The following is a 24,753-nucleotide window of genomic DNA, read 5'->3' on the forward strand; positions in this document are numbered from 1 at the left end:
CCACTGAGATGGTGTAAGAAAAAGGCTCTCAATGAACGTTTTCATGCTAGTTCTAGGCTAAATATGTATAATTTGTAAGACCGGGTAACTCCTTATGCCTTTCCATCTAATGTAGCTCTCTTTCACCAGTTTCCAATTGCTGTCTGACGTCCAAGCGGGACGTTGGCTTTGGACAAGGAAACATCTGCGTCCATAAAGTCGGCGCTGTCGATGGATGCAGCGGAAGTTGCACCACTAATAGCAGCCGCTAGCTTAGCTTCCAATCGCTCATCATGAACGTGAACAATGTCATCCGGGAGCCGTGCCAAGGCTTGGTCAAGATCCTCGATAATATCTCGAACATCCTCTGTTCCAACTGAGAATCGAATGAATGCCTGCGCGAGATCACATCAGTCAATGCAACATCAACAGTTGATTTAATGTATGATACTCACCGGGGTGATTCCAGCCTCTCTTCTATCCTTCTCGGACATGATGACATGAGTGGAATTCCAAGGGTGAGTGGCCAGAGTCTTTGAGTCTCCAACACTATTGCGTACGATTTAGTAAATCCTCTGTTCTTTAATAATGCTGATCTTTACTTACTTTGTTTGATGGGATATAACCTTGACAAAATTCATAAGCATCTTGCTAGCGACGTCTCCTCCCTTGGGGCCAAATGAAAGGACGCCTCCGTAACCATTTCTGAGGTACTTTTTGGCGTTGCCGTGATACTGATTCTTTTCCAAGCCTAGCCGATTTGTTAGGACATCCAAATGATGAGTTTGTGCCGACAAATTTAACGTGCTAACTTACCGGGGTAGTTAACCCACGCAATTCTTGGATGTGATTCCAAGAACTGAGCCACAGCCATGGTGTTTTTGGTGTGTCTCTCACAGCGTAGACTCAGTGTCTCCATTCCGATGAGCAGCTGCTGTGCTGAGGCTGGACTCAGTATTGACCCAACCTCCATCAAGATATCAATCCTCATCGCCATCGCAAACGAGATATTGCCGAAGGCTTTCCAGTATGAGAAGCTCATTGGGCTATCTTTCTTGATCATACGAGGAAACCGGTGACCCGCTGCACCCCAGTCGAAAGTGCCACAGTCAATGATGACTCCGCCGACGGTGGTACCATGACCACCCATCCACTTCGTGGCGGAATGCAAGATGATGTCGGCGCCAAATTCAATAGGGCGGCACCATGTGCCACAGGCTCCGAATGTGTTGTCAACCTTTCACTGTGTCAGCTTTTGGGATTGGCCCTTCGTTATAAGTTTCTTGCTACTTACCACAAATGGAACGTGGTTCTCATGTGCCACATCTGCCAATCCCTGAAGATCGGGAATGCTGCAGCGAGGATTTCCAATACTTTCGACGAAGAGAAGCTTGGTATTTTCATCAATGTGTTTGGCAAACTCTTCTCTGGTCTCTTGTTTGGCCCACTTCACAGTGATACCAAGTCGCGGAAGCAGTGTCTTGAAAAGGCTGTAGGTGCCTCCATATAAGTTGATTGAGGCCACAACATTATCACCGGCTCCTGCTAGGCCGATGATTGTGTTGAAAATTGCTGCCTGTCCTGAGGCTGTGGCTACAGCAGCAGTGCCTCCTTCCAAAGCGGCGGCCCGTTTTTCGAAGACTGCAACCGTTGGCTGCGGATAAGTTTCAGTAAAATTGAGACAATTACCAAGATAACAGGCATGAAAGACTTACGTTCGATACTCTACTGTAGAAGTAGCCTGCTTCTTGGGTGGCACACACCCTCTTGGCATGCTCACTATCTGTGAATATGAATGACTGAGATAGTATTTGAGTTAGGTAATTGACCATGACCCATCGGGGATAATCAGATATAAAGGCTCACCACGCTGTTATAGATTGGGACTGCCCGAGCATGTGTTTCTATGTCCGGTCGGTGTCCTCCGTGAACTTGAAGAGTGTCATATCGAAGGCCGTCGTCAAACTTCTCGACTTTGTAGGGCTGGAAAGCATCGTGCCCCTCAGGTAAAACGCTAAGAGAGACGGGGGTTGAGCTCGCCAACGGAATGTCATGGATCGGTTCTCCCATGGTGAGAAGATGGTTTTGAAATTGATGTTTTGGAGAAATGTCGGACAAGTTAGAGCTGCAAGTGATAGATATCTATACTTCAAGCCTAGTATTGTCCGGGTGTTCACTAATGGTGTTGCTGAGATCTCAGTTATTCTTATCCGGGCTTCGGCTGCCTTCCCTGTTGGGAGTTGCGGCGGCCGACACCTCGGAACTCGCATACTTCGGGAAAAGCCCGAGCCCAACGATTCAAACCTCGCAAGCTCCGAGCTTTTTCCAGGCAGTATCCGCGACGTATAAGCCGATTTTGCCAAGCGGTTACGGTTTCTCAAGCGCGCGGTTCGATCCAGATTTTCATGAAGCCATCAATACATCGCGATGAAATCGTTCTTTGATCTCGATAGCCTTCTATTACGGCATTATGCTCACGACTATACCAATGGAAACCACAGCTTGGCCATGACCTTTTTCGGTCTCACTGTAGGACTGATCGTTTTGTTATGCGCACTCTTGCCAGACAAACAAAAACTCGTTCCTGGTGTTCTAGTCGTGGGTGGGAATGCTAAATACAGCATCAAGGCAAATCGAGAGCGGTTTCGCCAAAATGCAAAAGAAATGCTTCAAGAAGGGTACAAGCGCGTATGTTGCCTCCTAAAGAACAAAATACCTGAGTCATTCTTACAGTGTTTAGGCGAAAGGCGACTTCTTCTACGTCCCCAGTCCACTAGGAGAACGTCTGATGATTCCCTCGAAGTACTTAGAGGAGCTCAAGACGGCCCCAATCGACCAGGTAGACTTTGTTGCTACGTTTATCGAGGTAATGAGATCATCCTTCTACTAAGTTAACTCATTCATGATGATTCTAATGCCGGAAAGATGTTCGAGGGCAAGTACACCACTATGGGGAGTAGATCGACACTGCATCCTCGCGTTGTTAAGGCGCAACTGAATCATCATCTCGGTAGGTGGTTCTACATAAGTCATGAGAGTTGATATGATCTTTCTAACAAATTTGTAGCCGACGTAATGCCGGCAGTGCAGAGAGAAATAGTTGACGCATTCAATGACACATTTCCTGCTTGTGAAGGTTTGCAATAATTATGGCCTTGACGAATGAGTTTTCTCCGCTAACCCGAACAGATTGGACGCCCGTCCCTGTCGTGCACACATTGACGCAGATTGTGGCAAGAGTCTCGAGTTGTATGTTCGGTGGCACCACTCTATCTCACAATCGAGAATGGGTACAATCATCTATCGACTTTGCCATTGACGGCTTCATTGGCGCTCAGAAGCTGAAAAGATACCCCGAGTTCCTGAAGCCACTTGCAGCTCGTTTTATTCCGGAGATTGCTAAGATCGCCGGCCATTACGCTGCTGCAGAAGCTGCAGCTATTCCACTGCTCGAGAGTCGCCTTCGCACTGGAGATAAAGCTGAAGATCTTCTATATTGGATGGCCGAGCAGGCGAAGGGCGAAGAACGTGACATGGCATTCCTGGCCAGTATTCTCTTGAAGATAAGCTTTGCTGCGATACACACGAGTGCAGCTGCACCTGCACAGCTCATTTACGACCTATGCGAACGTCCTGAAATCATTGAAACATTGCGGGACGAAGTCGAGAGCCTTACTGGCAACGATGATTTGATAACAAAATCGGGCTTCTTGAAAATGGTGAAGATGGACAGTTTCATGAAAGAGAGCCAAAGATTTAATCCTCTCCTTCTAAGTACGTTCACCCCAACGAGTCCTAGCCTTTCACAGTGGTCACCTAATACATCAACGTGTGCAGTCACATTCGAGAGAGTGATTCACCGGCCTTATACACTATCCTCCGGGTTTACAATTCCAGCTCATACCACCATTGGGATTCCAACGCAAGCTATCACAATGGATGAATCTTTTTATCCGGACCCCGAAACTTTCGATGCGTTTCGCTTTGCCAGGATGAGAGAAGAGCGCTCAGATATGAACGGTCGCGCCCAGTATGTCGCGTCGAATCCGACATCTTTGAGTTTTGGCTACGGGCGCCATGCTTGTCCAGGACGCTTCTTTGCGGCTCATGAGATCAAGGCCATAATGGCCCATCTGTTGAAAAATTACGAGATGCGATTTACACATGGACAGGGACGCCCGCAAAGTGTACGAGCGGAAACACAATATCTACCGGACCCATGGGCGACTGTGGAGTTCAAGAAGAGACTCTAGAGCGAATACTTAGATAGTTTTAGCGTGGCAATGAACCGCTTGGAGGTGCACTGAATGGAACCGGCTAATCGTCTCAACGCGTTTTCCTCTTTTTCCAGTGTGTCACCCACTACAAGTTCACTCAAGGAGGGCCCAACCTAAAGCCGATTTATTTCTGAGAGAACAAGCTCCAAGTTCCCAAGCAATTTCTCATCATACATTAGCTTTCGAGTGACTTCCTGGAATCTAGATATCCACCCACTGACCAGTGGTCTGAGTTTTTTGACAGCGTAAGGGAGCTCCGTGCTCGAGTCGTTGCGATAACAAGTCTGTCGCATGTACGCCACATCAGACAGTGGCAGCAGCCATTGTGTCACGGCTGGACTCCAAATTCTCAACGGGGCAGAACAATCTTCATCGGAACCTTTCCGTGTTGGGTGTGTCCGATTTCTCTTCCTGTACGCAGTACTGCGACAGATATGGCGAGGAACCTTTTGACCACGTGTACCAGACCATGTCTTCTTAGCTATCGTGGCCGTTCCCTGGAGAATTTCTGCCACATAGCCAACTTTTACTTTAAGCGGCATGCATAAGCCGTTGCTCTGGTGTAGCTGACCCCAGAATGTGTTGTAACTGAAGTGGATGCGCTGTAGGGTAGTTGAGCCGGGGAAGCCGCACTCATGAACCCCAGCAGCGCTTGGAAACAGCCCTAGTCATAAGGTGTGAAGTGGCTACGGCCTGTGCATAAGATGGAGGCAGAGCGGGCGTTTGGACAACTTCTATAACGTGTGCGCAATACATATTAATGTTGACTCGTGGGCATACTGATACGCTGGCGAATGACCAAGATCTAGGCCTCTCGGCGACGTTCCATTTTAGCAAACTTGAGGCTGACACAGCTGTTCAATTTCAGGGTGTGTTTCTCATTGATGGAACGCTAGACCTGTTACAGTGCTCCGGCGGTTGTGGCTCATCAAGCGTAACACTCGTATGTTTAAGCTTCTGCGAATGCATATGGGACCGGGGAAGTCAGAAATAAGGTTTCGGGCTTGGAAACCTTGAACCCGTCTTGAAGCCAATACATCCACAATTGTTTTGAAGTCCAATCAGATCTTCAATTCGAATGACTCGCTCTCCCGGCTGTTGCCAGGATTATCGGCTAATCTACGGGGAAGAGGTCCTTATAAGAAGAAACGGTCCGATCATCTTCGGATAGATCATCGGGTAGCGGCTGAGACCGAGGCCAGGAGAAGGGAGACTCTGCAAAAGCTTGGCGAAATATGTCCGTAACCCTGAGGTAACCAAAGAAAGTGGTGTCTGTAATCCCGAGGCGGGCAGAGGTTGATTAGTCAACGTAGGTGTATTTTGCACTCGTTTGGCTTTCGAGTCAGAATATTCGATTCATCTCATGATGTGTATTTCAAGATTCCGCTTTCTTGTTCGAAAATGTAGGTAGAAGAAGCTGCTCAAGATAGAAAGTAGATACGTCTCATGCATGCCCGCTCAAAGCTTCTTGTAGCTCCTCGAGACGGAGACAGATGGGCCGTAGCGAATTCTGGTGTGGCGCCCACCTCTGTCTGTCAACTGAATTGCGCAAAGATTCCAAGAAGCCTCCAAGCTGCCGTACTTGCAGCAGAATCAAGAAACCAAAAATCTCGCAACGTTCATGGAAAGTATCAATCTGATACTGTCCCAGCAATACAGGAATCCAACGGTGTGCATGACCGTATGCCTCAATTCTCCCGTCATCTCCGAGATTTGAGGCTTGAGAAGCACATTCCCACACAGATGCAATATCCTCTAATATAGCCATAATCTTCTCGGCTAGCAATATTGAGAATGTCATTACCCTAGAACGATTCCGGCACGAAGAGCAATGACTTATAGATCGGCATTGGGTTATCGACTTTTTAAGCAGATGTAGGGAGGTTTCCGCCATGCAAAAGGTTGTTACTTTGCTCTGCGTCTGCATTTTTTCGAGCAAATTCAGCGTTACGCCAACACAGCGGCAAGGCGCTGTGGCTGCGATGCTCGTCTGTGACCCCGGCCCAGTGATTTGGCTGCCATGGCTACGGTTAACAAGCAACGGACTTGGGGCATTTAAAGGAAAGCTGTGTGGGTGGTGGTGAGGGGTGAAAGGCACCGTGGAGCTGATACCGTGCGATGAGAGACTAGACGGCGCCCGTTTAGGGGCAACGAAATCATGAGAGATATCATGAGAGGTGTCATCCCTTGTGTGATTGCTCTTGGACCGCTGAACAGCATTCCATTGAGAATCATCTACATCCACTTAGCATCAATCATTTGATCTAGACAATGGCGGAAGCTTTCAGAAGCAGTATTGCGTAGCTGAAAGCTGGAGAGCTCTAACTCACCTGACGATGAGCTGCTTCTAGCAAAGCTAGTTTCCCGTGTGATTTGGACGTTGAACGGGGTTGTACTGGATGCAAATGCTTTGCTTAGGTCATGGCCTTCAGCTTCCTGTTCGGACAAGTTTATCTCGGCATCAAGTAATTGTAAGTCGTCCATATCAAACTCATGCAAGTCTGACTCCATGTAATCTGGAAGAGCCAGATCCTCAAAGTCAGGCGGTGTGCCAGACGACTCCTCTTCCAGCAGGGTGCTTGGTGATTGGCCCGAGCCAACGAATGTCGGGGTTTGGATGAGCAAATTGGTTGACTGGGAGTCCATGTCAATCTCGGCTCGCTCCGGTGACAAGATTTGATCCGATGCAGCACCCTTTGAGACACATTTGGGTTCAGACAACTGCTCCAATTGCGCCGATTGTAATCGCTCTTGGGGTGATTCAGAAGGGACCATCATCGGCGGTTCTTCTGACGTAGACGGCGTGATCTCGCGAGGCGTTGCGCTTTTGTGCGGCGCTGGGGGCCTTCCACCTTTGCGACGCCTTTGTGGTAGAGTATTGGAATATGTGCAAGCTAGATTTCGGTCTCGGCATCGTTGACAGCCAAATCTGTGTCCAGTACATTTCAACTGAGTGAGCAGGTCAGCGCGGTTTCTCATGAGGTTCAGTCAATCAATCGATTATACCTTCTTTGCTCGGCAGCCGTCACAAGCAAAATGGTTTGTGTTCTGACCCGGTTGCGGTAGTTGATGTGTACTTGAAATGCATACGACCTCTCCATCTCGGTCTTCGGTTCGAAGCGTCGCAAACATGTCGAGAGAGCCGAGTTCTGCGTCTTAACTCAGAAAGTTTTCGGTAAGTTGGGACTAGACGAACGATATCACCACATTCTGGAGCAGAATATCTCCAATTTGAACCATCTGAAAGCTCGATAGACACCATCTGCATGTCGTGAGGCGGAGTCCGAGGAATGCAGGGTGCCTTGTCCATTGATGTAACTCTGGTCTAAGCTGCGTCTCCGCTGAATGTCTTGAGATAGAAGGTGATGAACTTTATTCCTAGTGTTGAACTCTAAATAAAGTTTCCCTCGCGCGGTCATTTCAGGATGAAGATTCCCAAATTTGCATTATTCTCGTACCACTTGTCGAGTCGTTTTGTCCACTGGGACCCAGTGGTCCGGACCTGGCTCAAAACACGAATATCCCACATCACGGGATGGCGCCATGACAGCGGCTATCATGATAGACCGAGGCCCGGGTTGCCAAACATGAGTCCCCCAAGTTATCTTCCCCGCGATGCCTACCCCGGCTCCCACACAATACGGAGCGTGTCACTAATCACAAAGCAAAACTCAATTTCTCTAGGAAGTCAGGCAAAATCAACATCTTCGTCCGGTGTCCCATCCCTCACAAAGCTCGACAGTAGTCAGGCATAAATGCCAGAGCTCAAAGTTCGCTGGACGGTTGGGATTGCTGTCTTGGGAGCAAACCCCGGACCGAGCCAACCGTGCTCAAAGTTTGAGTTATTCATATACAAAACGTCGTCTCAAGTTCCCTTCTGGAAGACCCTGAATATCATGTATGTGGATGAGACTACGAGTCTCGGCGTATCAAGGAGCGGGCCTAGCCACGTTCTACCATCTCCACTGTCTGCTTGCTCCACCGACCTCCGATCGAGGCCGACATTCCGTCCGGGTTGAAAGCCGTGCATAACCCTGCAACAGTCGAATGAAACTATCCACTTCCTCGGCGCCCCTCGCGTGGCCCTCGATCGTTCACCGCTGTTTCCCTTGCCCCCCAACTGCCCCTCTCTTCTTGATTGACAGGTCGTATCAATATCAGGGTTGTACTCGCAAGATCGGCAAAGTGATTTCTAGGCGAGAACCCCGTAGACGAAATAGGATGTATGCCGAAGAAATACGATAGCCTCGCCACGCTGCTTTTCCCATCTTGGTCCCGGGGAGGTGGAAAACACGCGCTGCGATGTGCAACGGGGTAATAATGGACCGTTTTTCGAACAGGGGTAGTAAAGCATGGAATTCATTTCCACACGTTAAGTAAACCCTGACTTCTCGCGGGGTTATACCCTCTAGATGTCTCTAGATGTTGGGTTCGAGTACTTCCGTACGCCTCAGGATTTCAAGGAGTAAATGGTGAGCGATTGAGGCAATTTTCACACTCTTTCAGACCTACTAGTAGCAGTCGATTGCACCGCATGAATCAATATGCAATGACAAGCCCACATGGTGGTTCAAAATGCCTCGGCGGATTGGTCAAATTGCTTGAGTTGGGCGCTTGAATATGAAAGATTTTTGTTTCGATGAGCCCAAACTGCAAGACCGCTGGGGAACGATTTTTGAGAAGCTATTTCAAATGCTATATCTGGCTATTGCGAGTCCTGTGACTTGCCCATTTTGGCCTACTTGGTTAGATCCTGAACCTGTCGATGCCAATATTGGAATCAAGTTGACGCAGTGGCCTCTGTAGTGCATCAGAATGTCGCAAACTCGAAATTCGTGCTCCTGGATTCATGAGTCTTTGCTTATTCAAAAGTCGATTTTAGCTTTCATAAATAATTAACACAACTGACGTTCAAATAAAAACTCGACTCTGAAGATGAACGAGCAACTTAAGCTTCAAGTTGACACGACATCAACTTATTGAAAAGTTTCCAGATATTCACCAATTATGCAGTTTCAGTATAATAGCGACGTGCTGACAGTTCAAGCATTTCGAACTTGGCGTAAAACTCATTTATTAATCCTTGGTTTGAGGCTCTGAATGATAGGACGGTATCTCAGCCCGTACGCTTTTGGGGTGGATTCACAGATTGAATCTTGCCCTCCTATGGAACATGGATAGAGCTTCTATCGTTGACTCCTTGCGTATGGGGAGCATAGAGACGTATCCACATTTGATTACTTACACTTATAATTGAATCGTCCTCCCACTAGTGCGTCTCTGAAGATCGATTTGTTTCAATCTAGTTAAAAGGTTGTCAACTAAGGTAGGCACATTCCTTCAGCGTACCTCAAGCTCGAAAGTTGGCATCACGCAGTCCTTGACGATAGCAATTCAATACAGGCAGCCTTTTGTCCCGGATGAGCAATGACATTATTCGCGAAGAGTCATTCATGATCTAGGGTCCTATGCCAGGAAACTCGTAATGTCTCCTGCGTTTGGGGTACGGCGCTTCTTGGAGCCTCTCGGTAAAGTGGGTGTCGCCGTGCCGGTGACTTTGCCCAAGTAACCTGCCAACTATACCTCACTTTTCTCAGATGGGTGACAGGAAATGTCATTTTTCCTAGGTACTTCCTCCTTGGTGGCTACTCCCAATCACATATCCTGTCGCCACCAACACAGAACGAACCTCAGCTATCACGCCCCGAGGCCCCACCCCCGCATTTCAGCAGGACATCCCGACACTCCTCATGCTTTCTCAATGAAACCTCATGGTGGTCCCGGGGCCTCTATACAACTGTTTTTGGAAAATTTGCAACCCAATACCTCCCAGGGTTCGGTCATCGTAGTGTCTGTCTTTAAATATGAGCCATTTGGGCGAGCCCGGGACGCTCTTGAGACCCCTTTTCCTCACCCGTGATCATATCATCCATCTCACTTCGTTTCTGCTCTCGACTATCGTGGTATTCTTTGCAAAAGTAACACGATGTCAATCTTGCCTGTTCAGGAGATTCGGCTGCAAGAAGATGTGGACACTAAGTTGAAAGAACAAACGCTGGGAACAGTTCAGCTTCGCCACAATGAAACCAATGAAATCATTCTGGTACCCACGCCCTCAAATGACCCCAACGATCCTTTAAACTGGTGAGTGTTGATTCATTCCAAATTGCTACGAATACCACGAATTGAGGGAGACTTGCGCTGAATCATAACGTACCAGGTCACCAACACGCAAATACTACATTTTTTCGCTGACATGCTTTGGAATTTTCTTCGCCCATGCCGTCATTGTCGGGCCTGCTGTTGCCCTAGAGTTGATCACTCTCGAATTCTTCGGCCCTGGGCCTGACACTGTGCCAAACAACATTGCTAAAGCATCATACCTTCAAACCGGGTGTTCACTCATGATTGGTGCGGGCAATCTTATTTGGGTGCCTCTGGCAATCAAATACGGCAGAAGGCCCGTTTACATCGCGTCCTACCTTTTACTTACGGCAAGTTGTATATGGAGTGGCGCAGCGGCTTCTTTTGGCAGTGCACTTGTTGGCAGGCTCTTTCTCGGCTTTGCTTGTGCTGCTGCAGAAATCGTCGCACCCTTGACAATCACTGACTTGTTCTTCTTGCACCAACGCGGGCGTGCCATGGTGTCAGTCTATCCTTCTTTGCTTACATCCCAGGAGCGCCTCAATTAGGATGAACTGATTCTGACAATCTGCATTGGCATCTACACATGTTCCTTATCTGCGGGTGTTGGTGTGGGCGTGGTGTTTTCGGGCCTGATCACACAAACTTACAGCTGGAGGATGATATTCTGGGTATTTTCTGCCTTCGTCGGAACTTGTACGGTTCTAGTACTGTTCACCTTCCCCGAAACACACTATCGAAGGCGATATGCAACGGAGCTAGAGGTGGTACCATCCAGACACGAATCCACCAAGCCGTCTTCTCAGTGTCTTGAGAGCCCTCCTTCTTCTTCGCACACGTCATCTCCATCGACGTGGAAGACCTATTTGGCGACTATGACAGTCTTCTCGGGGACTTACACTAGCGAACCTCTACTGGCTCTGATGTTCCGTCCTCTTGTCGCCATTACTTTGCCAGCCGTATTCTGGGCGACCTTAATCAACGCAATCACCACTGGCATGATCGTTGTGATATCTGCGAACTTCTCGAATGCTTTCTCGACGGTCTACGGTTTTCATACCTGGCAATCCGGTTTGACGTATCTCTCTACGATATTTGGCTCCTTCTTAGCCATCTTCTGCGGGGGACACTTCACAGATTGGATGGCAGACAAACTGACGATTCGGAGTGGCGGAACCAGGATCCCCGAAATGCGGCTACCTGCAATGATAATCAGCTTGATCACGGGTCCATTATCATGCATCTTATACGGGGCAGGCTTCGAGAAGAAATTACATTGGATTTGTCCCACTATTGGTATCGGCCTTGGTACGTTTATCCGCCTTCCTCTCGGTCTCTTTAGATACGCATATGTTATGGAAGGGATATTGAGGCGTCACAAGCTAACTTGGATAGTAAACTTCACCACTGTTCAATCAAACAACGTGGCTCTTGTGTATATTCTTGATTCTTATCGGCCCATAGCCGGTGAGGTTATAGTAACGCAGTCTTTCTTCAAAGGTGAGCCAATTCCTGAGATGTGCCTATGGCATATTTGTGTGAGATACGACTCTTGAGGGGGCGTTTCTTTGGGTTCATGTAGCTGATGTTCCAGTAGCCGTTTTTGGATTTCTTCTCAGCTTTTACGTGAATGTTTGGGTCCAAGAGTCAGGATATCTCTCCGTATTTGGAACCTTAGCGGGTATATCGGCGGCTGTGTTCTTGTCAACCATACCCTTTTACTTTTTTGGAAATCGAATGCGACAGGCAACATGGAAGTGGAAGTTTTCCAGGCAGTTCCTGCACTGGCACCCAGATCGGGAGGTCGGCGAATAGGCTACTGTAGCAAGCGCTTCATTCAGTGCCCGCAAAATCCTTCGTCGCTGTAGGTAGATACTTGGGCGATATCTGGAAGGAAAAAGGCAAGAGGGAACTAGTGAATTGTTCGCTTTGTTTCAACATATATGCCTTAGGTTAACGTGACAATTTCCTATGGCTTTTCCGACAACCTCGTCGCTTTCAGTCCATGTATAGCCCCCCATTGACAAACATGTGTTCTCCATTGACCCATCGGGATCGTTCTTCGCAAAGAAACGCCACAGCATCCGCTATTTCTTCTGGCTTGCCTAGCCTTTTCGCCGCCGGCGTTGCTTCAATTGTAGGCCCTAGGACCTTCATGGCTTCCTCTCCGGCACTCAAGAACCCGTGCGTCGCAGTAGGGCCAGGGGACACAGCATTGACGGTGCATCCATATTTTGGGGGAAGCTCTTTTGCCCAAACCCGGGTGAAGGAATCCACCATCCCCTTGGTCCCGGCGTAAATAGTTTGTAGAGGAGGGGCAGCGCGGGAGCTAATGGAACAAATGTTGACGATGCGTCCACTTCCACGAGTAATGTATGGCAGAGCCTGCTGCGTCAAGAGAAATGTTCCACGACCGTTGAGATTGACCAAAGAATCCCAGTGATCGAGCGTTTGTTCCTCAAATGGCAAATTGATGGCAATTGCGGCGTTATTGACAAGAATGTCAATGTGACCATAAGCCTCAACTGCACCTTCTATCAACTTCCTCGGTCCGTCCACAGTGCTAATGTTGGCTTCGATCGCGATTCCTGGGGTGGAAAGTGCCGCCACTGCTGCGGCCGCTTCATCTGCTAGGGAGGCGTTTGGGTAGTTGATTACGGCGTGGGCTCCTCGAGCGCTGAGCTCCTTCGCTATTGCATGCCCAATACCACTGCAACTACCGGAAACCACGGCAATCTTGCCCGCGAGACTCTGGTTTGCGGCCATGAGGGTTGAGCTTGAATGGGGAAGGGTGTGGTTCCAGGCAGATTCGCAATCTGATAAGCGGACTTTATGTAAATACTAGCAGTACTCAATTTTGAAATGTTTGACAGCATCACTTGGGACCTTCTCAAGTTGTAACACACATGAACCTCGTATTATTCAGCCCAGAACCACGATGGTCGCTTGCCCCGGCTCGTGTCGATCCCCCGCTCCCGCCCCTCAAACCCACTGCCGACGTGGTATCGAATCCCGGCACGGAAAGTGGGGGATGGCGTGGAGTCCACTTGCCGTCCCGCTGCTCGGGTCCTCAAGCAATACGGCAGAATAGTTGCGTCGTCCCTCCGACGTGCCTCACCTGGTATCGTCTGAAGGGGTGGTCTGAGAAAAATTTTCTCGAACCCGGGGTCAATGATGAGACCACACTGCAACTCGCTCGAGGGACAGCAGTTAAAGCTACTGGGGGAAACATGATTAAAAACCAAGCGGCTTCTGCTGATATTAAAAAAGCAATATGGGATGGCCTGGTCAAGCATATACTCACTTCTTACATGCAAACTCATCGAAGCCTATTTGATGCGCATTTAATCTCTCTCTTTGGAAATCAGATAGGCATTACACCACACCCACAGTGCTCGAATATGATGCAAGAATAGCAACTCTGTGACCTTCGGGGAAGATATCGGAAGCATCAATATGCTAAATCAATTCTGACGGCGGCCTGTGGTTGGGTTGAAAGGTCCTGAGTACGTAGTGGGTCTAGAATGACTCTAGGTAGATCATGATATCAGAAGGTCTTTGTGCCATTGTCGTACCCTAGTCGTTGGGGAGATGAATCAAAATTTCAATATGGAAGTTTATGTGGTCTGAAAATCTTTTGCCACATACTCGGCACCAGGAGCATCATAAGCCCATCTCAAAACATGTGTTCCAGCCGTTGACTTTACAACGAATTTCATACCATTTGTTACGTATTCACTTAGTGTTTTGGGTTGACTATCATCAAAAGATGCAACTCAGTTACTATATACTCAAACCCAACCAATACAAATCACTAACGTCACATAATCCCTGTAGTGACACGCATAGATTCCCAAGACTCAAATTTCTTCCCCGTGTTAGCGGGTGTCTTTGCTCCAACCCCCGGGCGGCCCTTGGCCCAATCCTGCAGACCCGCCTTGCTCATTCCCGTGTACTTTTGCAATTCCTCCTCTGAAATCTCAACTCGGTTTCGGTCTTGCATGCGTTGATAGAGTGATCTTTTCTTCGGCGTGGATGCTGGCTTCAACTCGGAGGTTTCGTGCTTTATAAGCGGTGTTTGACTGTCGGTTTTGCTGAGTTGATCAGACATATTGATCTAAACGCTTGTGCTTCAGAGAAAATGGTTTGTAGACAGCTCTCGATCGGACTGATCTGGTAGCGAGAGTTTCGTTCAGAGTAAGTATGGGCGGAAGGTAGTCCTGATATGATTTGGTTCTGAGCAGAGAAGCAGTCTCCAGTGATGTGCTGGCACAAATGGTGTTTTCTTGGCGCCAAGTGGTTATTATTTTGATTTGTTGTAGACTCAAGTCGAATACATGTATCCTCTCTTAGAGGCGTTGTCGTAGCCGATAATTATAACTGGATCTTCCAGTTGCCAAGGTGCATTGACACAGTGAATAAAGTGCCGGCCACTTCCGTGGTGACGAATGAGGCCTTGTTAGTTGACTACTTTACGGCGCAGCGGGGAGCAACGCCCAGCTGGTCACGAGGACTGAGGCACAGCTCAAGCACCTTCCTGTCCTGGGCTCGAAGTGGATATGCTGGTCGCTTGCAAACACGTATTGGCTTGGTAGCCATCGCGGAGCCTCAAAGTGGAACGAGCGGGCAGTCACATGGATTCGTCGGGCAACGTGAAGTTGTCGCAAGCTGATAGGGGGAGAACGGCAACCCCGAGAAGAGCGGCAGCGCGCTTGCCGGCACGGCCATAAACATTATCTCAGCTCACTATTCATGGAATCCAATGCGAATTGGCTTCGACTTATTCATGTTGTATTCTTCATTATCTATCATACACAGCCAGGTAAATGGCTGGAGAAAGACATCTATCGCATCATCACAGTAAGATCCGATGATGGAACTCGCGCCGCTCGCTCTCGAGAACCAATGGACCACCACTGGGTCCGCTAGCATCTAGACTTAGGGTCACCCGCTGCAAGTCAGCAACGACCCGTACTGTCTCGCCAATGTTTTGGTAATCGATCTCATGATGACCAGCTGTCTCGTCATTCTCCTCCTTCTTGACCTCGCGAATCTCCACATTGGGGTAGGGCAGCCGTCCTTCGCGCAGCGGTACGATGAGCACGGGAACATGCAACTCGGATTCTCCAAACTTGGCGTCCGACTTGTCTACTCCCAGGCTCTTGAAGTTGCCGCGCTTCCGGCCGCCGATGAGCCATGTGTCTCCTGGACCAGTCACATCAAAGCTGAACTCGTAGTCCCTATTGATGCCTTTGCCATCACTGACAGCCGTATCCCAGATGCGAGTCCAGCGCAAACGTAGATTAGCAGACAGCAACTGGTTGACGGCCAGGGTCGAACCTGCTATTTGTTCGTCGGGTGGCGGAAGCTGAATGTCGACCGAGTGGAAAACGGGAATGGAGGGGACGTCGACAGGGATGAGGATTGATCGACTGATAGACTCGATTCCTTTGATGGTTAACTTTGGATACGTTGACTGCCAGGAAACAAGGAATGCTTGAAGAGCTTTAGAGGTGTCTTCTTTGCCGCCCGGGACTGTGCCCAGACCTCTGAAGATATTCCCTGTTAGTAAAGGCGATACGAAGGCCGTAGAAACCTCGCCGAGGAGAGCAGCTCGCTCCAAGTCATAAGCCGAAAGGCTAGACCGCACCTCTGCCAGTACGCGGTTGATCAAAAGGCCTGAGAAGGAGGAAAGAGAAGATTCTTCGATGTACTTTGACAGGGAATCTTCAACAAGGGCAATAATCTCATCCAAGACAACGCTGTAATGAAGCTTAAGATACAGGGTCCGCTGGGTCTTGGGTGTGGTGTTGCCTGAAGCTTTGCGTGTGATCTTGTAAAGCAAACTGGCAGGCTGCTTCGGAAACACCATGATGGACTTGTTTGGTGGAGCTGCAGAATGGGCAGCAAAGACATCTGAGTCGATCAGATGTGTTTTGAACACTCTGAGTGGGCTCAACGAGGCTGTTGAGACGCTGAAGCGGGAGAATAAGGCGTTGTGCTTGAAAACGTCCTGTACATTGACGCCCAAGGCGAGTGCCACTGGGACTGAGAACACATTGGAGTATGTGAAAGTGCCCTCGTCTGTAGTGTACGTTATTTCGACTCTAGCCGATATGCTCGGAACATCTTGCTCGATGGTGTACGGGAAACGCATTTTGATGGCGGACGACGCGGAGATGCTTCCGAAGCGGAAAAGTCCGGCCTCCAAAGGCTTCTCGTATTCTAGTGTAGGTCCAAGAAACGTTGCTTCGGTTGAAATGATTCGAAGGCCGCCAGTCGATGGCTTGACCGAAAGCTCACAGGACTTGATAGTGTTCCATCCCGTCAAGAGTTCCAAATCAAGTGAATTGTTCTTGTCCAATTGAATGTCTCTTGCCGCCGTTAAGCGACAACTCAAACCGCCAGTGGGGCGATAGAGTTCCAGGTCGGGAAGACGGAAGATCTGCGCCGTCTTGCTGGGTGTTTGGTTAACATCCCGCTCCCAGTGTAAGTCAACTTTGTTGCAAATCAAATCTGCCCGGTCAATCCTGTAGTGACCGGCGACATTTGTCTAGCATCTGTTAGTTCAGCTTCTCTCGTATCGTCAGCATACTACTTACAGTGCTGGTAAGCCGCAACTCGTTGATCCCTGGCTTGAGAATGTTCGCTTCGGAAGTGTGTAACCAAACCTCCTTTGTCCCCCCGGATGACGTCCTGGACAAGCGTATGGCGGCCTTCTCCAGGCTTAGGTCATCTATGAGCAAGCTTCTTAGTTTAATGGTGAGAGAGAAGCAATCTTTGCCGGTGTGGTAGGCTGGATGCCCGACAACTTCGACTTGGGTGAAGAGATGCCCCAGAGGCACCCTGACCTCGTTGGAAAGGGTCTTAGCTACACTCAATACCTCATCGAGAAAGCCAGCGATGGCACTTTTCTCGGGGTACTGAACCTCCGAGTGAGCTACAAGCGAGGGCTTCTTCTGTTGAAGCCTCTCATTTTCTGCGGCTGCTGCCTTCGTCAAGAGCTTCAGTCCCACACGAACAAATTCATCCTTACGCTGAAGCTCTTTCAGACATCGAGAGTACATGACAAGCATGGAAAGCTCCAATAGGCTCCAGCTGTTCTCCCCGAAAAATGGAGTGGTCATGTAGAAGTAAGAAGCGGCCGGGCCGTACTCGCCAAGGTGATACTTGAGCACGGCGAGGTCGGCCATGCTTGTCTTGACTGCATGAGTGTGGTTGGCCACGGTGTAATGACGCAAGGCCTTGTCCGTGAGTGTTTCGTACAGGCGATAGAAGTCGTCCCGATTGTCGAGGGCAGTGTGGAGAAGACCGTTCTCGATACCAGCCAGCCCTATACAGAGCGGATCCGGGTTATCTGTCTGAGACTTGTGATCATCCCCGTCGAGATCAACGTCTTCAAAGTCGTTGCCATCCATTTCCCCTAGTACCGGCGCAGATGTCCATCCAATATCCCAGCCTCGTTTTTTTCCGCTGCCTTGGAGGACGTTCCTAGACAGAGCATAGAGCTCTGCCCGACGCGCAGCGAGTTCCTCTAGGCCAGCTTTGAGAAATTGGGCGTTGGGTGCTGTATTGTCATCAGGGTTGGGGCCTGTTCCCCCGGGAAACACTCCAGGACTGGGCGGTGGCCTGGTACTTGTATTGGAACCCGTTCCTACACGCAAAGACGAGTTTCGAGCCGGGTGTAGCATGGTTTTCAACTCTGGAATTGATGACTTTGGCTCATGGCCGTCGGAGGGAGTCAAACTCGATGGGGGGATGGGCAGTGCTTTGCTCGACGTTTGAGCAAGAATCTGCTGCGCGACGGAGAATGCGAATGATGCAACAAGATTATCAATAGCCTCCGCCAGGACGGGGTTGAGAATCGGGGAATCTTCCTCGGTAAGCTTGTTCTTCAGCGCAGCCAAGATGTCGGCTCTCATAACTTGCGAGACAGCCGGTACGAATTCTAGGGTCCTTCGGCAGATCTCAGCCAACATGGACAGGTTTTCGGCTTCATCTGTCTGCTTTGGGGGCGGCGCTTGCGGTGCAACGCCGTGAAGGACAGACTCCTGTTGCTCTCTAAGCTTTGCCAGGAGATCTTCCCTAGTTGACCAGGCGTTGCCAAGGCGGAGCAGCAGCGATATCTGTCTCGCAAAGATGTAGCAGCGAAAGTCAAAGACTGACACATTATTGGCTACTATCATTTCGCGGTACGGCTTCTTTGTGGCGCTAATAGGGATATCGTCGAACTTGTCGGTTTTGGAGGCATCCGTGGCCTGTAGATCAACAGGCTGGTCATCCTCTAGAGAGCCGTCCTCAGCACCCAGTGCGGCAACGGCAGCTTCAGCTCGCTTCACGAGGTCTTGCGTGTGACTCAATAGAGAGCCCCCATGGGTCTGGGGATCTCCGGAGGTGGCCTGTTCTTGGATGACTGTGTCGAGACCGACACTGAGCTCGTCGTAGCCAACTAAGGCATCCTCTACAAGACCGACACTCTCGAACCCACGCGCAAGACCCTCCTTGAGTATGAAGAAGGTACAGAAGTTCCAACCCGGTAGAGCCCGCTGAGCATCCTTCTCCTTGATGTCTTCCTCGTACTGGGACACCCTCATGTCAAAGGATGACAGAATCAGCTCCTTGAATTTGCCAACGAGGTCATCCCATGCGTTTTCGGCATCCTGACGCGACTCGGTATAACCGGTTGGCGTGGCAGGAACAACTCGAGGCAGTACATCGTATGGAACGTCGTTGATGCCGATACGGATCTGGGCCACACGATCGATCGCGCCCTTGCTAGAGCTGTTGAAGTCGGACCGAAGCTTCTCCAATAACGTGGAGGATCCGGAGCCCCATCTTGACGATCTTGCTTTCTCGGCAGCATCGAGGCCCTTTCCGCTGACCCTAGGTTGATTTGCCGCAAAAGTGTTGGGTATTACGACATGAATAATCAGGAACTCAAATGCATCATGGTTCTCTTGTGTGTTCAGCTTCCGGGTAGACTGCGAAGGCGGTGTATTCTTCTTGATCCATTCTCTGATTTCTGCCCTTGTTTGGGACTTGTAGGTATCGCTGTCGTCGCATCGAACGAGCAGGACTTTGAGGTAAGGGGTCCGCCTCAGGCCGGGTATTTGGTGGCGCCGTTCCTTGCCAGGCTGTCGCGCCGCTATCGTTGGGGTATCGGAAATATCTGAAGACGTGCTTTTGCCTCCGATAGACTGCGTTTGGAAGCCATCGTCCTTTGCGCCGGCGCTTACTGACCGGCGGAGCGAAGGGGAGATGGTTGGCGAGATTGGGGCAGCTGGGTCTCCGCCAGCGGGCGTGAGCTCTACGTGGAGGGTATCGATCGAGCGCAAAGGTCCAGCATGCGACTGCCAATGGAGATTTCGAAGGGGCAGTCGTGGAATGAGGCCCGGGGTGACGAGCTTGTAAACGTCGTGGGGATCGAAGTACTCGACTGCGAATAGCATGCTTGGTCAGTTGGGGGGAAGCGCAGTCAAGGTACGACTAGTAGGCCGACGAGATAACAACGGGATCATGAGACGGGTAGAGCTTACCTGTGACTTTGGAGGTTGAAAAAGGCCGCTCCATCTTGAACGGCTCCTCCAATTTGGACTTTTAAATTACATGGTCCGTCGCAGCTTCATTTACTAAATTGCGCGGCGGGTGGGTGCCGGTCGAATGCAAGGTGTACAACTCGCCTCGGTGAGGTTCTAGCTTCGGTGGAGACGCTGGGCGCAATTCAGCAAGCTTGGAGCTGGAACATCAAAGGGGTTCGGTCCCGTTTGTCGGAATTGGAGCCTTGGAGCACTGGGCGGGAGGATGGGAGCTGGCGAAATGCGCCAGCCAACGGCGGGATCCTCTAGTCGGCCCCGGCCTAGAGGTACCTAGGAACCTCGATAATGTAAGGTAGGTACAAAGGTAGCTCTGCCTCCGATGATTCCCCGAGAGCGGTGTGCTACCCAGTGCTGGAATGATTGGCCCAAGATGACGCTGCTTGCTGAACGTCAATGGAGGGGCACGGCAGAATCTTTTTTGGTTTTGCTTTGGGGAGAAATGCCCCTCCTCTGCCTTGGATCAAGAAGCGATAAAGTGCCCTATATTTCTTGAAGTAAAAGACTTTAGCTTTACTTCTTTCTCCAACAGCATCATCGTAATTTCTCTGTTTTCGCCATGTCTGGACTCCAAGCCGTCAAGTACACTCGGGGTCGTCTCGAAGTCCTGGACCAACTGAGACTGCCTCATGAATTCCACTACGATGAGGTGTCCACCAGCGAGGAGGCCTTTGACTGCATCAAGTCGATGAGAGTTCGTGGTGCCCCCGCCATTGCTATCGTCGCCGCCCTCGCCCACGCTGTCGAGCTACACAACGGCAGCTGCACCGCCTCTTCATCCCAAGATGCCGTCACTTACATCGACTCGCGTTTGGATTACCTCAAGGAAAGCAGACCGACTGCTGTCGACTTGACCAATGCTATCAACCAACTAAAGGCTCGCGTTAGGAGCGCGCCTCAGGATGATTCCAAGACAGTCATTGCTGCATACATTGAGGAAGCCGAGAAGATTCTGCAAAAAGACCTTCAGACCAACCTGTCTATTGGTGACCATGGAGCGCAATGGTTGAGAGAGGTCGCTGGTGCTTCACCTGATGCCAAAGTATCTGTCCTCACTCACTGCAACACTGGCTCTCTGGCAACATCTGGTCACGGAACCGCCCTCGGTATCATCAGAACACTTTGGTCCAACAACCTTCTAAAGCACGCCTACTGCACCGAGACAAGACCCTACAACCAGGGTAGCAGGCTGACCGCCTTTGAGCTTGTTTACGAAAAGATCCCCAGCACTCTCATCACAGACTCCATGGCTGCCGCGCTGTTCAACTTGCAAAAGGACAAGATGAACATTGCCGCTGTCATTGTAGGTGCCGACCGTGTCGTTCGCAACGGTGACACTGCCAACAAGATTGGAACCTACCAGCTCGCCGTCTTGGCCAAGCATCACGGCGTCAAGTTCATTGTTGCGGCTCCCACCACCAGCATCGACCTCGAGACCCAGACCGGCGCCGGCATCAAGATCGAGGAACGCAAGGGGGAGGAGCTCACGCAGATTTCCGGTGCTATCGTCCAGGCTGATGGCAACGTCGATATCGCTCGTACAGCGCGTGTGGCGACGGCGGACCAGCGCATTAACGTCTGGAACCCTGCTTTTGATGTTACTCCGCACGACCTGATCGATGCTGTTGTTACGGAGAAGGGTGCTGTTGTCAAGAACGACGAGGGTCAATTTGATTTCCGTCACATCATGCCCGAGAGATGGGCGCAGGTGGTCGCCCAGTGATGGGAATCTCTCCTTTCAAGCGTAGATGATGATGATATTTGTTTTGCGTTAGAGACTGGAGCTGGATCTGGAGCTGGAGCTGGAGCTCGGAGCCCGATGTATGTTCAAAATTGAATTTTGTCTATAGGGGATATAGCGTATTAGCAGGACACTGCTTCAAGATTGTCGCATGATACTAAGCAGAGTCCTTGAGAGCATGCAGGATCAGCTTTTGGTAACCTCCCACGGATTCCTCAAGCTCGGCAACGGTGATATTTTCGTTGCGGCCATGTGCAACCAAAATCGTGCCTGGTCCATACAGGTAGCGAGTGTGCGAGCCCTTGAGGTTAGGAATGTCAGTTCCATAGTTGGCCACAAGGGTGTCAAATCCTGGATGATGAGTCGTCAGTAACTATTCAAACTGCACAGGTTGCTTGATTAAAGTGCATGGGTCTCACCATCAACGTCACAGTTGGCCTCCACCACGCCATATCCGTGGGTGCAGGTCAACTCGAGGGACTCGGCATCGGTTTCGTCGAGAATCTTCTGGATTCTCTGTTTGACAATGTTGCCGCCGTCCTTTTCGGGGCCAATGGCAACCCGAACCGCGATCCTTGCCAGAGCAGAGGCAGGAATGACATTCTGAGCAACGCCGCCGTTGAACTGGCCAACATTGACGGTGGTGTTGCCCCACTTGTCAGTGCTTCCGAGATCTGTCGTGATAATCTTGGCGAGGGCCTTGATCATGATTTCGTTGGCCGACTTGCCGAGCCATGGGTAGCCAGAGTGTCCAGCGACGCCCTTGGCCGAGATATCGCAAAAGACACCGCCCTTGTGACCGCAAGCGAGCTTGTTCTCTGTAGGCTCTCCGAAGATGACGGATTCAAATTGCACCGGCGGGTCGGCTGCTTGGAGGGAATCGGAAAAGAAACGCATTCCATCGCCAGTGTCCTCCTCACCAATGACAAATAAGAGCATGGCATCTTCGGGGTTGACTTTGCCGGCCTCGAACAGGTCCTCGAGAGCAATGATCTGAGCCGCAACACTAGCCTTGGCGTCAACGCTTCCTCTTCCACTAATACGAGTGTCGGGAGTGATTTTGTCATCGGATATGCCGTAAGGAATATGAGGCGGCACAACATCGTAGTGCGAAGTGACTACAACGCGAGGTGTGGGGTGGCGTTGGTTCGTCTTCCAGGCCAGGACATTGAACCTCGGGGTCTCTTCCGTGTTGTTGTTGCGCGGTGGCAGGAATTGCAGAGAGGAGACATAGCCGCGGCCGGTCAGATAATCGACCAAGAACTTCCCGGCGGCGCTCTCATTGCCTGAGATGGAGGGGATCTCAATGAGGGATCGATGTAAAGAGATGAGGTCGTCGCGCCAGGAAGGAGCGGCGGATGAGGGTGAGTGAGGCGTTGGCGGGGAAGATTCGACGCCGATGGGCTGCTGGATGCGAGAGGCGGCGGCAAGGGAGAGCACAGAGCTCAAGGTCATGAGCTGAGAGACACGCATGGTGGTGGCGGAGCTTCAAGCCTATAGAAAATTTGGCTGCTTTTGACGGCTCACAAGCATTGATCAAAGGATGTAGGTCTCAATTGGAGAGATTGGTCGCCGCTACAAATCATCAATGGCCGGCGGCGGGCGCGAGAGTTTCCCGGAGACTTGGCTATGGTGCAACCGCAAACGGAGCGGTGTCGGAACGAAGTGGGCGGAGATCGACCTGGTAAGGTAAGCCTGGGAGCTCAAGCCTCAATCACGGTGACGGGAAGTGCGATAAAGTGAGCGATATGAGTGATAAGAGTCAGATATCTGCAGAGTGCAGGCTGAGGTGCGAGGTCTGAGAATGAGGTCATTCCATCCCAAGCTCCCGTCATTGGCTCCAGCCACGAGCACGGACTGTTCCCCGTCAGCCACCCCCATGTTCCCGCAGGGGCGGGAGATGATCCAAGCTTTCCAGGTTGGTCCCTCGATCCAATGAGATGGCGGTGGGGGGAGAGAGCCTCAACAGTGCAGTCTCAGCGAGCGTCTCAGACAAACGAGGTAGACTTGGGGATAGTGATGCTTACACACATTTGGATACTGGAGTGCTCGCAATCCACTTGACTGCACGGCTGCCGTCTAGCTGAGGTGCTGTTTCTCCCGCGTCAGGCTCCCAATGGTGAAGAATATCATGAGTGGTAGCAAGCAATGTGCCTGGTTTTAGGTACCTACCTAATTATGAGCCGCCCATCTTAGGTACTTAGTCTACCTTAACCAGCCTCTACCGGTAGTATCAAAGCTCTTGTTGCAATCTGTGCAAAGCGACTGAAACGAAACGTTCTAAGATGTGGCCAACGTGACCATCTCTTATTTGCAAACGGCCAAATACTATCCTTCTTGTACCTAGGTAATGACGCTGAGCACAGCTGTCTTTAATGGTTAATCCAGGCGGTCCGAGGCACTGTAAACCAATGACTAAAGCCCAGTCAAGAACGAGATACGGGGGTGCGTAGACGGGAGTGTCCAATCTGGGGAGTTCAATGGCAGTTGGCAGTGCTAGATATTCCTTACCTTTGCAGAATTCCACGCCGCTGAGGGAAAAGGTCCGCCCGCTCTTTCCCCGGATCTGCCAATCTTGGGCAAACTCAGTGGACATCGAGTTCCAGTCTGCACCCCACCAGGATTTTACCTTATCATTTATGTAAATGTTGCGACTCTTTCCTCGTCTTGAGGTGCCTACCAAGGATTCCTTAGTATGTATCAAGGTACGTAGATATCTACTCGAGGTGATGTGCCTTTGGTCGTGTGTCCACCGCTGGGCGACCCACTTGGCCGCTGCTCCTTGCCGCTCTGGGACGCAGTTGGATTGGAGCGCTGAAATGGGGGTACCTCCCCCAGGTACCTGGTCTGTTTCGTTCCCCGTCCTCACTTCTCGCTCGCCATACCTAACGCTCCTTAGCAGCAATCCAGCAACCGATTGATGAGCACCGCCTGCGGTGGTACACTACCTTTGCAGACAGGGGCCGTTCGTGAACCCAGCAAACTTCCCCAGCCATTGCATTCCACGATCCTGGAGCTA

At 50.5% G+C, this 24,753-nt stretch overlaps 9 protein-coding genes across 9 annotated transcripts; 3 read left to right on the forward strand and 6 right to left on the reverse strand.

The window, feature by feature from the left end:
- Window positions 1-122: 122 nt before the first annotated feature.
- Window positions 123-2,049, reverse strand: CCOS01_15695 (O-acetylhomoserine (thiol)-lyase; the record flags this gene model as incomplete). The annotated part of the gene is made up of 7 exons (XM_060463833.1): window positions 123-374; window positions 435-528; window positions 586-730; window positions 796-1,216; window positions 1,274-1,633; window positions 1,695-1,778; window positions 1,846-2,049. 7 exons carry the CDS (start codon window positions 2,047-2,049, stop codon window positions 123-125), a joined length of 1,560 nt encoding a protein of 519 aa, XP_060305588.1.
- A 357-nt stretch (window positions 2,050-2,406) lies between these two features.
- Window positions 2,407-4,232, forward strand: CCOS01_15696 (cytochrome P450; the record flags this gene model as incomplete). The annotated part of the gene is made up of 6 exons (XM_060463834.1): window positions 2,407-2,667; window positions 2,720-2,845; window positions 2,905-2,989; window positions 3,047-3,115; window positions 3,169-3,753; window positions 3,817-4,232. 6 exons carry the CDS (start codon window positions 2,407-2,409, stop codon window positions 4,230-4,232), a joined length of 1,542 nt encoding a protein of 513 aa, XP_060305589.1.
- Window positions 4,233-5,677: 1,445 nt separating this feature from the next.
- Window positions 5,678-7,388, reverse strand: CCOS01_15697 (uncharacterized protein; the record flags this gene model as incomplete). The annotated part of the gene is made up of 4 exons (XM_060463835.1): window positions 5,678-5,782; window positions 5,839-6,491; window positions 6,587-7,205; window positions 7,263-7,388. The coding sequence occupies 4 exons, from the start codon at window positions 7,386-7,388 to the stop codon at window positions 5,678-5,680; spliced, it is 1,503 nt and encodes a 500-aa protein (XP_060305590.1).
- Window positions 7,389-10,242: 2,854 nt separating this feature from the next.
- Window positions 10,243-12,215, forward strand: CCOS01_15698 (uncharacterized protein; the record flags this gene model as incomplete). The annotated part of the gene is made up of 5 exons (XM_060463836.1): window positions 10,243-10,400; window positions 10,477-10,902; window positions 10,978-11,708; window positions 11,796-11,900; window positions 11,998-12,215. 5 exons carry the CDS (start codon window positions 10,243-10,245, stop codon window positions 12,213-12,215), a joined length of 1,638 nt encoding a protein of 545 aa, XP_060305591.1.
- A 183-nt stretch (window positions 12,216-12,398) lies between these two features.
- Window positions 12,399-13,166, reverse strand: CCOS01_15699 (3-oxoacyl-(acyl-carrier protein) reductase; the record flags this gene model as incomplete). The annotated part of the gene is made up of 1 exon (XM_060463837.1): window positions 12,399-13,166. The coding sequence occupies one exon, from the start codon at window positions 13,164-13,166 to the stop codon at window positions 12,399-12,401; it is 768 nt and encodes a 255-aa protein (XP_060305592.1).
- Window positions 13,167-14,220: 1,054 nt separating this feature from the next.
- Window positions 14,221-14,511, reverse strand: CCOS01_15700 (uncharacterized protein; the record flags this gene model as incomplete). Its single annotated transcript, XM_060463838.1, has 1 exon — window positions 14,221-14,511. The coding sequence occupies one exon, from the start codon at window positions 14,509-14,511 to the stop codon at window positions 14,221-14,223; it is 291 nt and encodes a 96-aa protein (XP_060305593.1).
- Window positions 14,512-15,255: 744 nt separating this feature from the next.
- CCOS01_15701 (uncharacterized protein) lies at window positions 15,256-19,970 on the reverse strand (the record flags this gene model as incomplete). Its single annotated transcript, XM_060463839.1, has 3 exons — window positions 15,256-16,953; window positions 17,003-19,836; window positions 19,937-19,970. 3 exons carry the CDS (start codon window positions 19,968-19,970, stop codon window positions 15,256-15,258), a joined length of 4,566 nt encoding a protein of 1,521 aa, XP_060305594.1.
- Window positions 19,971-20,552: 582 nt separating this feature from the next.
- Window positions 20,553-21,716, forward strand: CCOS01_15702 (S-methyl-5-thioribose-1-phosphate isomerase; the record flags this gene model as incomplete). Its single annotated transcript, XM_060463840.1, has 1 exon — window positions 20,553-21,716. The coding sequence occupies one exon, from the start codon at window positions 20,553-20,555 to the stop codon at window positions 21,714-21,716; it is 1,164 nt and encodes a 387-aa protein (XP_060305595.1).
- Window positions 21,717-21,891: 175 nt separating this feature from the next.
- Window positions 21,892-23,207, reverse strand: CCOS01_15703 (uncharacterized protein; the record flags this gene model as incomplete). The annotated part of the gene is made up of 2 exons (XM_060463841.1): window positions 21,892-22,085; window positions 22,154-23,207. The coding sequence occupies 2 exons, from the start codon at window positions 23,205-23,207 to the stop codon at window positions 21,892-21,894; spliced, it is 1,248 nt and encodes a 415-aa protein (XP_060305596.1).
- Window positions 23,208-24,753: the final 1,546 nt, after the last annotated feature.

Source organism: Colletotrichum costaricense (assembly GCF_030867565.1).
Source record: "Colletotrichum costaricense strain IMI 309622 chromosome Unknown Scaffold_25.1, whole genome shotgun sequence".
In the NCBI taxonomy this organism is placed as follows: Eukaryota; Fungi; Ascomycota; class Sordariomycetes; order Glomerellales; family Glomerellaceae; genus Colletotrichum; species Colletotrichum costaricense.